This window comes from Ambystoma mexicanum, chromosome 4p (genome assembly GCF_040938575.1).
Source record: "Ambystoma mexicanum isolate Mex_15411 chromosome 4p, UKY_AmexF1_1, whole genome shotgun sequence".
Taxonomy (NCBI): domain Eukaryota; kingdom Metazoa; phylum Chordata; class Amphibia; order Caudata; family Ambystomatidae; genus Ambystoma; species Ambystoma mexicanum.
Window position 1 is genome coordinate 55,370,743 of NC_090927.1, and position 16,441 is coordinate 55,387,183.

General features: G+C 53.2%; 1 protein-coding gene across 4 annotated transcripts in view; it reads left to right on the forward strand.

Annotated features, from left to right (window-relative positions):
- LOC138452987 (NACHT, LRR and PYD domains-containing protein 12-like) overlaps positions 1 to 16,441 on the forward strand; it is a 468,167-nt gene that overhangs the window by 225,526 nt on the left and 226,200 nt on the right. For 3 of the 4 annotated variants that reach the window (XM_069605368.1, XM_069605370.1, XM_069605367.1), the window contains one exon: positions 6,884 to 7,054. The exons of the other annotated variant lie outside the window; for it this stretch is intronic. In XM_069605368.1, coding sequence (XP_069461469.1) covers positions 6,884 to 7,054 — 171 coding nt within the window. The remainder of the gene's footprint in view (positions 1 to 6,883; positions 7,055 to 16,441) is intronic. 4 annotated transcript variants of the gene reach the window in all.

Consider the following 16,441-nt stretch of genomic DNA (forward strand, 5'->3'; position numbering starts at 1 on the left):
CATTTACTCCTATACTGAGACCTTGTCGAAGGTTTCCTGGCCGCCTGAATAATGCGCATGTTATCTGCTGACAAATTGAAACGCTCTAGAGATCTGAACTCAGGCACCAGGCCACCAATCTGAACGATTCTGGGGAGGGGTGCCACAACTGCTGATTGCTCTGGTGAAGCAGGTCGGGAATCAGCGGAAGCCTGATCGGAGAGCAGACTGACAGATGTAGAAGCTCCGAAAAACCAGAACCTGGCTGGCCACCATGGGGTTATGAACAGGAGAGTGCAATTCAACGTTTTCCTGAGGTCCCCAGTGAATCAGAGGAAGAGGCCGGAAGGTGTGTGCCCTCATGTTGTGCCACGGAACCTCAAAAGCATCCCCCAGGGAAGAGGCCCAGAGTTCGTTCCAGGAGGCATAGAGGGGAAGCTTCCTGTTTGTCAATGTTGCAAAGAGGTCTACTTCTGGAGTGCCCCAACAGCGTAAAATATCCAAGAGGATCTCTGTGTTCAGTTCCCACTCATAGCTGAGCACTGCTCGTCGGCTAAGGGCGTCTGCAGTGACATTCAGCTGGCCCGGGATGTGTACTGCAACCAGCCAGATACCATGCTGAATGGCCCATTCCGAAATCTGAATGGCACGATCCACAAGAGGAGGAGACCTGGTACCCCACTGTTTGCTGATATAGAACACGACACCGCATTGTCCTTGCGGACATGGACCACCTTGTTGACAATGCCTGGTTTGAACGCTTTCAGCGCCAGGAATATCGCCAGGTGCTCCAGATAATTTTTATGTAGCTGTCTGTCCTGTGGTGACCAAAACCTGAAGATGATCCAATGTCGCACCCTAACCCAGAAGGGAGGGATCCGTCGTGACTGTCAATAGTGGGCAAGGGTCCTGGAAAGGAGCACCCACCGACAGGTTGCTGAGAGAAGACCACCACAAGAGGTGTGTCCTCATGAAAGGTGGAACCAAAATCATTTTGGAATCTGGATCCACTGCTTGAAGCCAGGAACTGCCATCTGCGTCCGTCTCATCTTGAAGAGCAAGAGGAAAAGCCAGTACGCATGAAGCTATGAGGCCCATAAGCCTCTGGAACCACCAGGCCGACATACACTCTGACTGCATGAACACTACATGAACACGTGACACGTGGCAAACAGATCCGCCATTCTGTCTCCAGTCAGGTACACTCTGCAATCGATCGTGTTCCAACGTAACCCCAGGAAAATCAAGTCCTTAGAGACCGCCATGGAGGATTTCTGCCAGTTCACTGACAGCCCAAGGTGGAACAGGAGCTGGAGAAGAGACTGAAGGTTGTTCGAGGCTTTCAGTGGACAAGGACTGCGCAGTAGCCAGTTGTGAAGAAAAGCTGCGATGACCAACATCATCTTCGTAAAGACACGCGTCGCCGAGCTGAGACCAAACGGGAGCAAACAAAACTGGAAATGCTCCTCCCCCATGAAAAACCACAGGTATTTCTGATGCGGACTCCAAATGAGGATATGCATGTAAGCATCCAGATGGTCCACCACGCTGAGCCAGTTGCCCTTCTGTAGAGAGGACTTTATCTGACAGGGCGTGATCATCTTGAATTTCTCTTGGCGAAGAGAAAGGTTGAACTGGGAAAGGTCTAGGATGGTGCCCAGGCCAGCCTGGTTGGATTTTGGCACTGTAAACAGTCAGGAGTAGAAGCCCTCCCTTAGGAGAACGGGTTCCACTGCTCTGAGATCCAGAAGCTTCTGGACTTCGGCTCTGAGGGAAGGCGTCCCCGACTGTTGGAAGGGAGGATTGAAGGGTGGGATAGGGGGAAGGGGCAAGCGGAAGCCCGCCCGAGCAGCTGACAAGATCCACTGATCCTCGTAATGGTCTGCCACGCCTCCCAGTGAGACGCAATGCGCCCTCCCACCATGGTCTCGTGCGAGCGCCGAAAAACATAATTTAGCAGACTTCTCGGCGGCCAGACCACCTGATCCTGAAGAGGAGGCAGAGGACTGAGAGAAAAATCAGCCTCGCTGCTGTTTCCGATGAGGATTCCCAGATGGAGGATCGACTCTGCATGTCCTACGATCCAGAAACCCTCGAAAACCAGAGGAGGACCGAGGCTGAGATGACGTTCTCTGAGCTTTGAACGGTGGCTTCACCAACACGGACAGGGAGTTGGCTGTTTGAGTGCTCTCCTTAGTCTTAGTTGGCTCCACATGCGTTGAAGAATGGAACAGCTCTTTGCCGTGAAAAGGGAGGTCCAGAACCTTATCCTGGACCTCCTTAGAAAACTTTGTGGCATGAAGCCAAGCCTGACTAGAGGTGCCAGCACCAAGCATGAGGCCTGGAGCCGAGGTATCAACATTATGTGCCACGGCCTCGGGCATATCCTGCGCCAGAACCCTGGCATCTGACAAGCCACCCTCAAAATCATCCAGCTTGTCCGCAGGAATGAACTCCTCAAATTCAGAAAGACCTTTCCACATTTTCATATTTGCCGCTGCTAAAATGAGCTCTGCATTCGCATGGCTTAACTGCAGGGCCGAATAGGTGAAGATCTTTCTACCCAAGGAGTCAAGCAACTTCTCCTCCTTGTCCAGAACCTGGGCCGCTGCTGTAGAAGACGCGGAAGCCGGTCTGGATTGTAGCATGGCAGCCGCCACCACTGTGGAGGAAGGGAGCGGACAAGACACTAAGGCTACCTCTTCCGAAGTGCGAAGCCTATAACGAGCGTCAATCCTCTTGACAACGTGTTGTCCAGAGTGTGGTTTATCCCAGACCTTGCAGACCTCGGCCAAAACGTCCCTCTGAAAGAACAAGCAGGTACGCTCCTGAGGAGACAAGTTGAACGCCCCAGAAAGCACCTCCTCTTGCGGAGCGGGTGCCTCAGGTACTGGTACATCCAATAGACACATCATGTCCAGAACTCGGTCATGTAACGCTCTAACACAGCGGGGCTGGTCCGCGCTATCCTGATCCCCTTGTGTGTCATCCAATGCGTCCGGATCAGCCTGTGTCACATCTGGCTCTGCCGAAGACTTGTCTATCGGAGACAAGGGAGGCAGGGGGGGAAGGGCTGGAGGTGGGCCAATCGGTAGAGGTGGGATAGCCGCCAGAACAGCCGGTGCTACGGTTGGAACTGCTGGTACAGGAGTAGGCGTTGGAGGGCAGATTTCCCTAAAAAGACCTCTGAAATACTCCTTCATGGGGTCAGAGTGCATGATCCTCTGAAATTTTCCAAAAAAGAAATCCTCCGCCGAAGGCTTAGGCATTGGAGTGGGCAGAGGCCGCTCATGATAGGGGTAACTCCAAGGACGTAAGAGAGGGGGTTGCCAAGAAGGGCCTCCTCCAGCCGGATCAACATAGATCAAGGGAGCAGATGTAGAAGGAAGCGAGACCGTGTGCGGTAATGGCATCAGAGCATTCCAGTCATAAACTGGACAAAAAGGATTTGCACAAGGAAGTTGATGTTCACCTGAAAGCACGCTCCCAGCACCCGACGCCGATGGTGTAGGTGTAAGGGAGGAACCCAAAATGGCCGCCGTAGTTCGTGTGGAAACGGTCGTCATTTTATCAGCGTCTGAGGAGAACTGCCTCACATGTGTGAGTGAGGCAGGGTTCTCCACAGACGGTTCAGGGGCCTTGACTTTAGCCTTACTACAAGGAACCTCGGCAGAGCTGGTACTGTGTGGCGTAGGATGTCAGGTAACAGAGGAATTATGGTCCGCGACCTCACTCTGTACCCCCTTGACAGAACCAGAACCAGCATCACCGCCAAGACGGGAACGTTGAGGAATCCACCTCACCAACAAGACCTTCACAGGTCTCTCAGTTCTGTCGGTCATCTTAGCCTCAGAAAGAGGAACCTCAAAACAGAGTCCGGTAACAGCTCCCTCAAGAGGGGCCTTGAACCTTGGTTCGGTACAGAAAGCCTCTACAGAGGCCTCAGGGCGCGCCCCGGTGTCTGTATGGGAAGCACCAGACATGGAGACCTTGAAGCAAGCTCCGGTATCCACAGCCTTAGTAGAACTGGGCCATTGATTAGCACCCACAGGAGGGGCCTCGGATTGTAATCCGGTGCAGGCATGCCCCTTATGGAAGCTGTCAGAGAAAACTCTGGTACCTTTTTTAGGCCTGGAAGGCACCTCCGGGGAAACCCCGGTAGTAGAGCTTATGAAGCCCCTCACGGACCGGGAAGACCCCGGGAAGGAGTCCCCTGGTCAGGGTGCCCTAAAAACAAAAGAACTTACCAGGCGTCTTTTCTTCTCGTCGATGAAACTCTGAAAATGCAGAGAGGAACACGCTGAAACACCTCCTCCCACCGCTCCAGACGACGATGAAGTGCCTGGACCGAGAGGGAATCGCAGTAGAGTCCCACCAGTGATCCGGACCCAAACACTCAAAACAAAGAGGATGGGGAACCATCCTAGCGAAGCGTCACTCACAAGAAGAACAAGAAGGAAATTCTAACCGAACCGGCATAGATGGACTACTAAGCGACCGCAAAACCGGAGCAGGAGAGAAGGACACTGGAAAGGAAAAAATCTTCCGAAGATGCAAATGTGTCCAGTCCCGACCGCGCAGAGAAAAGGACTGCTGGCCGATGCGCTGGGCAGAGCTAAGGAGGGCAGGTGTACGGCCACATGCGGTAACCCAGCGTAAAAAGAGAAGTAGGACACATTTATGAAAATGTGATGCTTTTTACAAACGTGCTCCGGTCCTGTCCCTCAGGACGGAATGTCCCATAAGTATGGAGGAAAGGGGACGGGACGTAGGGTTATAGATGTCTCTGTAGCTTTTTAATGTTTTGTGCATTGACACCAGATACAATGTATACCAGTTGGTCCAAATGTGCTGCAGTGATAAAATATAAATAAAAAGATTTGGTTGGAAAAAAGAGACTAGAATAATGATGAATTACATTAGACAGGCGAGGAAAGAACTTAGGACTTTAGACGATCGAAATGGAGGAAGAGATATGAATAGAGAAAGGGAGAGCATTCCAGTATTTTGGGATGATTAGTGAGAAGAGGTAAAGGCGGGGCTGTGCACAAGGTGGTTAGGGCACAGCAAGCAAGAAGAGGTATTGGGAGGGGAGGAGATGCAGTGGAGAGTAGAATTAGGTCAGCGATGAAAGATTGAGTGGAACAAGGTCATTGAAGCATTTATAGAGAAGGCAAAGAAAACAGAAAAGGAGACACATTGAAAGGAAAGCCAGGATAAGGAATGAAGAGCAGAAGAGATGGACGAGCGAGAGGGAAGGGACAGGATAACACAAATTCAAAGGTTATAGATAGAAGAGTAACTAGCTGGTAAACAGGAAAACCAATAAGCAGGGAAAAACAGTAGCAAAGTAGAGAGAAGACAACAGCAGAGACACATTTTAGTGGCAGAGAGGTAGAGCAAGAGTCTCATTTTATGGATATTAAATATGGAAATTGGTAGGTGCGAGAAACAGTGGCTATATGAGAGGAAACATTGAGAGAGGGGTCAAAGATTACTCCAAAGATTACAAGCAGTATCTGGACGGGGAAGGAGAACAAGGGGGAATTAGAGAGAGAGAAAAAGGAAAGGGGGAGATGGAACAAGGTGGGAGAAATGAACTGCAGTTTAAGAGGAATTCACATGACGTTAATGAGAGTGCATCAATTACTGGATTTCAACAAGTCAGACAGATAGTGAGAAGTGAAAATTACCTGAGAAGTTGGGAAAGGACAGATATATTTGTGAATTGTCAGAATAGAAGTGGAATGAAAAGCCAAATGTGGCTACGCTATTAGAAAGAGGAGAAGTATAGAGGCAGAAGAAGAGAGAGCCCCAGGGGACACAAAACTGCAGAGGAAATGGAGACGAGTGAGTGCCAGCCCAGGAAACAGAAAAGAATGTTTAGAGCGATAAGAGGGGAATCAATGTAGAACAGTGTTATACAATCCCAAATCTAAGAGTGTGGTTAGAAGAGATGGGTGATCAACAGTGTCGAAAGCAGCAGAGAAGAGGAAGAAGAGACTGTTGGCTCCGGTAATTAGACTTGAGAATAGACCACACGTTTTAGGAGTTTTGATAGAATAGGCAAGATAGTAGCACCTTTGAATGCAGAAGGAAATGCAGCAAAAAGAGTGAGGAATTAAGAAGTGCAGTCATGTACTAAGGGATGAGTAAGGTAAAAATGTTATGTATAAGAGCATAAGAACTTTGCTAGGTAAGTAAACGGCAAGATCAGGTGGGGAAACAGGGAGAGGGCAGGGAAAGGAAGAGAGAGTAAACAGTCCACAAGTTGAAAGATGAGGATGAGGGGAGTAAGATTGCACAAGGTCCGAGAAGTAATGGTTTTGGCTGCTTCAAAGGAGGATTCATAGGAAGAATGAAGAGATGGGAGCAGAAGGTGATCAGAGGCAGATTTAGATTACCTTCCCCAGCGCGACAGAGAGAATCCCGCAAAGAGCGAATCTGTGTAGGGAGCCAAGGCTGCAAGGGTTTGTATGGGGGTGAAAAAGGTGGTAAAGAATAGAAAGAATCAAGGGTAAGTGAAGACTAAAGAGAATTGAAGGCATCCTGGGGGTAAGAGTGAGAAGGAAGAGAGGGAGGGTGTGGATAAAAAGACGAGAGGAAGGAAGGAGCGTTGCCATTTGTAAGATTAAGACAGGGGCCCAAAAGGGAGGGGAAAGGGAACAAAGAGGAGTCTAGTCGGAGGAGTAAAAAGGAGATGCAGAGATGGGTGAAGGAGAGCTGGAGGAAAAGATTAAATCAAGGATCTATGTGAAATGTCTGCTTTTTGAAGGCCACACATAAAAATTACTGATTTATTTTGCAGGGGCTGACAGTTCGGTCTTTCTAAATCGGTCATTGTTCTAATCGATTTAAATAAATCTATTTATTCACTTTGAACATTTTCTTCTGTCTCCTGCAGGTTAGACACCTGCAAACTCACAGGTTCCTGCTGTACGTATATTGCCTCTGTTTTCAGCACAAATCAGTCTCTCCTGGAATTGGACATAGGTGATAATACACTTGAGGATTCTGGAGTGAGCCAGCTCTGTGAAGGACTGAAACTCCCAGGCTGCAGACTCCAGAAACTTCGGTAAGTAGACGTTAGTCTTTAGTTACAGATTCTGTTCTAAGCTCTGCTTGTCCATCTTCACTGATATTTTCATTTCCTCTTCCACGAATGTGCACACTATTAAATCCTACTACTTTTCTGTTGCCCTTCTACGGGCTATCATATAACTCTCCCCAGCTCCCTGTCAGTCCCACTGGCTCCCCCCTACTCCAGGAAATTGCTTGCAAACAATGCTGTATTGTATACAAAGCAAACCACCTCAAAGCCCCATCCTGTCTTCACAGCACAGTCAAACCCATCACCCACAGAAATACCAGACATCACTCTGCAAACTAACATGCACACACAAGCATGCATTCACCAAGCGGGCACCCGGAGCCTAGAACACCTTACAACTCCACATCAACACTGCACCCTCCATCACCACTTTCTGAAAATCCTCAAAACATGCCTTTCCTCCCCCATCCAGCCTATTCCCTGCCCCAGTCAATCTATCCATCCTGGTCGTCCTGTCCTGTCCAGAAACATGTAACTTCTGTTTCGCCTCCCACAGTGAACATTTGAAACTTGTTTGGCGCTCTGCGGACCAGATAAAATTGCAGGACTAATTGAAAATGAGATCTAATAGTGGTCAGGGTTCCATTTTGGTTTGGGAACCGGACTCTTCCCTATCAACATGTTGTATTGTGCAGGTCACAGAATCCGTTTTATGGTGCATGTGATTTTTCAGGCCTTGTCTCCAAACGTCAAAGCTTCTGCTGCGGTTTCTCTGCACTCTGCTTCTGACCTGCCGCAGCGTGAACCTTGAATTACAGTTAGAGAGTTCTTGGTACCTTTATGACTAAAGTGCAGTGTTACCAGAGCTGCCCTCCCCTGATGCATAATGCGGTCAAGCACTGAGCCCATGCAGCATAGCTATGAAAAGGCCCAGCATGTGAAAGCAATCGATTGCAAAGCCCTGCATGCATGCAGTGGGTTCTGATTCTCACAATCCCCCATGTCATTCAATCCTGAGTAACCAGAATAGACTGCTTGAGTACAGCCCAGAGCCTGTGCAGCACATTGATACATGGTTACCTGAGAGACGAGAGCTCACTGCAGGAGTGCACCCCAGAGCAAGGGATGCTGTGCAGACTCAAGGTCTATGAATGCCAAGACTCCTTCCCTGGTACTGGTGGGGCTCCCACATGGGGGTGCGTGTGCTGCAGCACATTGATACATGGTTACCTGAGAGACGAGAGCTCACTGCAGGAGTGCACCCCAGAGCAAGGGATGCTGTGCAGACTCAAGGTCTATGAATGCCAAGACTCCTTCCCTGGTACTGGTGGGGCTCCCACATGGGGGTGCGTGTGCTGCAGCACATTGATACATGGTTACCTGAGAGACGAGAGCTCACTGCAGGAGTGCACCCCAGAGCAAGGGATGCTGTGCAGACTCAAGGTCTGTGAATGCTCAGACCCCTTCCCTGGTACTAGTGGGGCTCCCACATCGGTGTGCTTGTGCTGCAGCACATTGATACATGGTTACCTGAGAGACGAGAGCTCACTGCAGGAGTGCACCCCAGAGCAAGGGATGCTGTGCAGACTCAAGGTCTGTGAATGCTCAGACCCCTTCCCTGGTACTGGTGGGGCTCCCACATGGGGGTGCGTGTGCTGCAGCACATTGATACATGGTTACCTGAGAGACGAGAGCTCACTGCAGGAGTGCACCCCAGAGCAAGGGATGCTGTGCAGACTCAAGGTCTATGAATGCCAAGACTCCTTCCCTGCTACTAGTGGGGCTCCCACATGGGTGTGCTTGTGCTGCAGCACATTGATACATAGTTACCTGAGTGATGAGAGCTCATTGGGAAGCTGTGCAGACTCAAGGTCTATGAATGCCAAGACTCCTTCCCTGCTACTAGTGGGGCACCCACATGGGTGTGCGCGTGCTGCAGCACATTGATACATGGTTACCTGAGAGACGAGAGCTCACTGCAGGAGTGCAGCCCAGAGCAAGGGATGCTGTGCAGACTCAAGGTCTGTGAATGCTCAGACCCCTTCCCTGGTACTAGTGGGGCTCCCACATCGGTGTGCTTGTGCTGCAGCACATTGATACATGGTTACCTGAGAGACGAGAGCTCACTGCAGGAGTGCACCCCAGAGCAAGGGATGCTGTGCAGACTCAAGGTCTGTGAATGCTCAGACCCCTTCCCTGGTACTGGTGGGGCTCCCACATGGGGGTGCGTGTGCTGCAGCACATTGATACATGGTTACCTGAGAGACGAGAGCTCACTGCAGGAGTGCACCCCAGAGCAAGGGATGCTGTGCAGACTCAAGGTCTATGAATGCCAAGACTCCTTCCCTGGTACTGGTGGGGCTCCCACATGGGGGTGCGTGTGCTGCAGCACATTGATACATGGTTACCTGAGAGACGAGAGCTCACTGCAGGAGTGCACCCCAGAGCAAGGGATGCTGTGCAGACTCAAGGTCTATGAATGCCAAGACTCCTTCCCTGGTACTGGTGGGGCTCCCACATGGGGGTGCGTGTGCTGCAGCACATTGATACATGGTTACCTGAGAGACGAGAGCTCACTGCAGGAGTGCACCCCAGAGCAAGGGATGCTGTGCAGACTCAAGGTCTATGAATGCCAAGACTCCTTCCCTGGTACTGGTGGGGCTCCCACATGGGGGTGCGTGTGCTGCAGCACATTGATACATGGTTACCTGAGAGACGAGAGCTCACTGCAGGAGTGCACCCCAGAGCAAGGGATGCTGTGCAGACTCAAGGTCTGTGAATGCTCAGACCCCTTCCCTGGTACTAGTGGGGCTCCCACATCGGTGTGCTTGTGCTGCAGCACATTGATACATGGTTACCTGAGAGACGAGAGCTCACTGCAGGAGTGCACCCCAGAGCAAGGGATGCTGTGCAGACTCAAGGTCTGTGAATGCTCAGACCCCTTCCCTGGTACTGGTGGGGCTCCCACATGGGGGTGCGTGTGCTGCAGCACATTGATACATGGTTACCTGAGAGACGAGAGCTCACTGCAGGAGTGCACCCCAGAGCAAGGGATGCTGTGCAGACTCAAGGTCTATGAATGCCAAGACTCCTTCCCTGGTACTGGTGGGGCTCCCACATGGGGGTGCGTGTGCTGCAGCACATTGATACATGGTTACCTGAGAGACGAGAGCTCACTGCAGGAGTGCACCCCAGAGCAAGGGATGCTGTGCAGACTCAAGGTCTATGAATGCCAAGACTCCTTCCCTGGTACTGGTGGGGCTCCCACATGGGGGTGCGTGTGCTGCAGCACATTGATACATGGTTACCTGAGAGACGAGAGCTCACTGCAGGAGTGCACCCCAGAGCAAGGGATGCTGTGCAGACTCAAGGTCTATGAATGCCAAGACTCCTTCCCTGGTACTGGTGGGGCTCCCACATGGGGGTGCGTGTGCTGCAGCACATTGATACATGGTTACCTGAGAGACGAGAGCTCACTGCAGGAGTGCACCCCAGAGCAAGGGATGCTGTGCAGACTCGAGGTCTGTGAATGCTCAGACCCCTTCCCTGGTACTAGTGGGGCTCCCACATGGGGGTGCGTGTGCTGCAGCACATTGATACATGGTTACCTGAGAGACGAGAGCTCACTGCAGGAGTGCACCCCAGAGCAAGGGATGCTGTGCAGACTCAAGGTCTGTGAATGCCAAGACTCCTTCCCTGGTACTAGTGGGGCTCCCACATGGGGGTGCGTGTGCTGCAGCACATTGATACATGGTTACCTGAGAGACGAGAGCTCACTGCAGGAGTGCAGCCCAGAGCAAGGGATGCTGTGCAGACTCAAGGTCTATGAATGCCAAGACTCCTTCCCTGGTACTGGTGGGGCTCCCACATGGGGGTGCGTGTGCTGCAGCACATTGATACATGGTTACCTGAGAGACGAGAGCTCACTGCAGGAGTGCACCCCAGAGCAAGGGATGCTGTGCAGACTCAAGGTCTATGAATGCCAAGACTCCTTCCCTGGTACTGGTGGGGCTCCCACATGGGGGTGCGTGTGCTGCAGCACATTGATACATGGTTACCTGAGAGACGAGAGCTCACTGCAGGAGTGCACCCCAGAGCAAGGGATGCTGTGCAGACTCAAGGTCTATGAATGCCAAGACTCCTTCCCTGGTACTGGTGGGGCTCCCACATGGGGGTGCGTGTGCTGCAGCACATTGATACATGGTTACCTGAGAGACGAGAGCTCACTGCAGGAGTGCACCCCAGAGCAAGGGATGCTGTGCAGACTCAAGGTCTGTGAATGCTCAGACCCCTTCCCTGGTACTGGTGGGGCTCCCACATGGGGGTGCGTGTGCTGCAGCACATTGATACATGGTTACCTGAGAGACGAGAGCTCACTGCAGGAGTGCACCCCAGAGCAAGGGATGCTGTGCAGACTCAAGGTCTATGAATGCCAAGACTCCTTCCCTGGTACTGGTGGGGCTCCCACATGGGGGTGCGTGTGCTGCAGCACATTGATACATGGTTACCTGAGAGACGAGAGCTCACTGCAGGAGTGCACCCCAGAGCAAGGGATGCTGTGCAGACTCAAGGTCTGTGAATGCTCAGACCCCTTCCCTGGTACTGGTGGGGCTCCCACATGGGGGTGCGTGTGCTGCAGCACATTGATACATGGTTACCTGAGAGACGAGAGCTCACTGCAGGAGTGCACCCCAGAGCAAGGGATGCTGTGCAGACTCAAGGTCTATGAATGCCAAGACTCCTTCCCTGGTACTGGTGGGGCTCCCACATGGGGGTGCGTGTGCTGCAGCACATTGATACATGGTTACCTGAGAGACGAGAGCTCACTGCAGGAGTGCACCCCAGAGCAAGGGATGCTGTGCAGACTCAAGGTCTGTGAATGCTCAGACCCCTTCCCTGGTACTGGTGGGGCTCCCACATGGGGGTGCGTGTGCTGCAGCACATTGATACATGGTTACCTGAGAGACGAGAGCTCACTGCAGGAGTGCACCCCAGAGCAAGGGATGCTGTGCAGACTCAAGGTCTATGAATGCCAAGACCCCTTCCCTGGTACTGGTGGGGCTCCCACATGGGGGTGCGTGTGCTGCAGCACATTGATACATGGTTACCTGAGAGACGAGAGCTCACTGCAGGAGTGCACCCCAGAGCAAGGGATGCTGTGCAGACTCGAGGTCTGTGAATGCTCAGACCCCTTCCCTGGTACTAGTGGGGCTCCCACATCGGTGTGCTTGTGCTGCAGCACATTGATACATGGTTACCTGAGAGACGAGAGCTCACTGCAGGAGTGCACCCCAGAGCAAGGGATGCTGTGCAGACTCAAGGTCTATGAATGCCAAGACTCCTTCCCTGGTACTGGTGGGGCTCCCACATGGGGGTGCGTGTGCTGCAGCACATTGATACATGGTTACCTGAGAGACGAGAGCTCACTGCAGGAGTGCACCCCAGAGCAAGGGATGCTGTGCAGACTCGAGGTCTATGAATGCCAAGACTCCTTCCCTGGTACTGGTGGGGCTCCCACATGGGGGTGCGTGTGCTGCAGCACATTGATACATGGTTACCTGAGAGACGAGAGCTCACTGCAGGAGTGCACCCCAGAGCAAGGGATGCTGTGCAGACTCAAGGTCTGTGAATGCTCAGACCCCTTCCCTGGTACTGGTGGGGCTCCCACATGGGGGTGCGTGTGCTGCAGCACATTGATACATGGTTACCTGAGAGACGAGAGCTCACTGCAGGAGTGCACCCCAGAGCAAGGGATGCTGTGCAGACTCAAGGTCTATGAATGCCAAGACTCCTTCCCTGGTACTGGTGGGGCTCCCACATGGGGGTGCGTGTGCTGCAGCACATTGATACATGGTTACCTGAGAGACGAGAGCTCACTGCAGGAGTGCACCCCAGAGCAAGGGATGCTGTGCAGACTCGAGGTCTGTGAATGCTCAGACCCCTTCCCTGGTACTGGTGGGGCTCCCACATGGGGGTGCGTGTGCTGCAGCACATTGATACATGGTTACCTGAGAGACGAGAGCTCACTGCAGGAGTGCACCCCAGAGCAAGGGATGCTGTGCAGACTCAAGGTCTATGAATGCCAAGACTCCTTCCCTGGTACTGGTGGGGCTCCCACATGGGGGTGCGTGTGCTGCAGCACATTGATACATGGTTACCTGAGAGACGAGAGCTCACTGCAGGAGTGCACCCCAGAGCAAGGGATGCTGTGCAGACTCAAGGTCTATGAATGCCAAGACTCCTTCCCTGGTACTGGTGGGGCTCCCACATGGGGGTGCGTGTGCTGCAGCACATTGATACATGGTTACCTGAGAGACGAGAGCTCACTGCAGGAGTGCACCCCAGAGCAAGGGATGCTGTGCAGACTCAAGGTCTGTGAATGCTCAGACCCCTTCCCTGGTACTGGTGGGGCTCCCACATGGGGGTGCGTGTGCTGCAGCACATTGATACATGGTTACCTGAGAGACGAGAGCTCACTGCAGGAGTGCACCCCAGAGCAAGGGATGCTGTGCAGACTCAAGGTCTATGAATGCCAAGACTCCTTCCCTGGTACTGGTGGGGCTCCCACATGGGGGTGCGTGTGCTGCAGCACATTGATACATGGTTACCTGAGAGACGAGAGCTCACTGCAGGAGTGCACCCCAGAGCAAGGGATGCTGTGCAGACTCGAGGTCTGTGAATGCTCAGACCCCTTCCCTGGTACTGGTGGGGCTCCCACATGGGGGTGCGTGTGCTGCAGCACATTGATACATGGTTACCTGAGAGACGAGAGCTCACTGCAGGAGTGCACCCCAGAGCAAGGGATGCTGTGCAGACTCAAGGTCTATGAATGCCAAGACTCCTTCCCTGGTACTGGTGGGGCTCCCACATGGGGGTGCGTGTGCTGCAGCACATTGATACATGGTTACCTGAGAGACGAGAGCTCACTGCAGGAGTGCACCCCAGAGCAAGGGATGCTGTGCAGACTCAAGGTCTATGAATGCCAAGACTCCTTCCCTGGTACTGGTGGGGCTCCCACATGGGGGTGCGTGTGCTGCAGCACATTGATACATGGTTACCTGAGAGACGAGAGCTCACTGCAGGAGTGCACCCCAGAGCAAGGGATGCTGTGCAGACTCAAGGTCTATGAATGCCAAGACTCCTTCCCTGGTACTGGTGGGGCTCCCACATGGGGGTGCGTGTGCTGCAGCACATTGATACATGGTTACCTGAGAGACGAGAGCTCACTGCAGGAGTGCACCCCAGAGCAAGGGATGCTGTGCAGACTCAAGGTCTATGAATGCCAAGACTCCTTCCCTGGTACTAGTGGGGCTCCCACATGGGGGTGCGTGTGCTGCAGCACATTGATACATGGTTACCTGAGAGACGAGAGCTCACTGCAGGAGTGCACCCCAGAGCAAGGGATGCTGTGCAGACTCAAGGTCTGTGAATGCTCAGACCCCTTCCCTGGTACTAGTGGGGCTCCCACATCGGTGTGCTTGTGCTGCAGCACATTGATACATGGTTACCTGAGAGACGAGAGCTCACTGCAGGAGTGCACCCCAGAGCAAGGGATGCTGTGCAGACTCAAGGTCTGTGAATGCTCAGACCCCTTCCCTGGTACTGGTGGGGCTCCCACATGGGGGTGCGTGTGCTGCAGCACATTGATACATGGTTACCTGAGAGACGAGAGCTCACTGCAGGAGTGCACCCCAGAGCAAGGGATGCTGTGCAGACTCGAGGTCTGTGAATGCTCAGACCCCTTCCCTGGTACTGGTGGGGCTCCCACATGGGGGTGCGTGTGCTGCAGCACATTGATACATGGTTACCTGAGAGACGAGAGCTCACTGCAGGAGTGCACCCCAGAGCAAGGGATGCTGTGCAGACTCAAGGTCTATGAATGCCAAGACTCCTTCCCTGGTACTGGTGGGGCTCCCACATGGGGGTGCGTGTGCTGCAGCACATTGATACATGGTTACCTGAGAGACGAGAGCTCACTGCAGGAGTGCACCCCAGAGCAAGGGATGCTGTGCAGACTCGAGGTCTATGAATGCCAAGACTCCTTCCCTGGTACTGGTGGGGCTCCCACATGGGGGTGCGTGTGCTGCAGCACATTGATACATGGTTACCTGAGAGACGAGAGCTCACTGCAGGAGTGCACCCCAGAGCAAGGGATGCTGTGCAGACTCGAGGTCTGTGAATGCTCAGACCCCTTCCCTGGTACTGGTGGGGCTCCCACATGGGGGTGCGTGTGCTGCAGCACATTGATACATGGTTACCTGAGAGACGAGAGCTCACTGCAGGAGTGCACCCCAGAGCAAGGGATGCTGTGCAGACTCAAGGTCTATGAATGCCAAGACTCCTTCCCTGGTACTGGTGGGGCTCCCACATGGGGGTGCGTGTGCTGCAGCACATTGATACATGGTTACCTGAGAGACGAGAGCTCACTGCAGGAGTGCACCCCAGAGCAAGGGATGCTGTGCAGACTCAAGGTCTATGAATGCCAAGACTCCTTCCCTGGTACTGGTGGGGCTCCCACATGGGGGTGCGTGTGCTGCAGCACATTGATACATGGTTACCTGAGAGACGAGAGCTCACTGCAGGAGTGCACCCCAGAGCAAGGGATGCTGTGCAGACTCAAGGTCTATGAATGCCAAGACTCCTTCCCTGGTACTGGTGGGGCTCCCACATGGGGGTGCGTGTGCTGCAGCACATTGATACATGGTTACCTGAGAGACGAGAGCTCACTGCAGGAGTGCACCCCAGAGCAAGGGATGCTGTGCAGACTCAAGGTCTGTGAATGCTCAGACCCCTTCCCTGGTACTAGTGGGGCTCCCACATCGGTGTGCTTGTGCTGCAGCACATTGATACATGGTTACCTGAGAGACGAGAGCTCACTGCAGGAGTGCACCCCAGAGCAAGGGATGCTGTGCAGACTCGAGGTCTGTGAATGCTCAGACCCCTTCCCTGGTACTGGTGGGGCTCCCACATGGGGGTGCGTGTGCTGCAGCACATTGATACATGGTTACCTGAGAGACGAGAGCTCACTGCAGGAGTGCAGCCCAGAGCAAGGGATGCTGTGCAGACTCAAGGTCTATGAATGCCAAGACTCCTTCCCTGGTACTGGTGGGGCTCCCACATGGGGGTGCGTGTGCTGCAGCACATTGATACATGGTTACCTGAGAGACGAGAGCTCACTGCAGGAGTGCACCCCAGAGCAAGGGATGCTGTGCAGACTCAAGGTCTATGAATGCCAAGACTCCTTCCCTGGTACTGGTGGGGCTCCCACATCGGTGTGCTTGTGCTGCAGCACATTGATACATGGTTACCTGAGAGACGAGAGCTCACTGCAGGAGTGCACCCCAGAGCAAGGGATGCTGTGCAGACTCAAGGTCTATGAATGCCAAGACTCCTTCCCTGGTACTGGTGGGG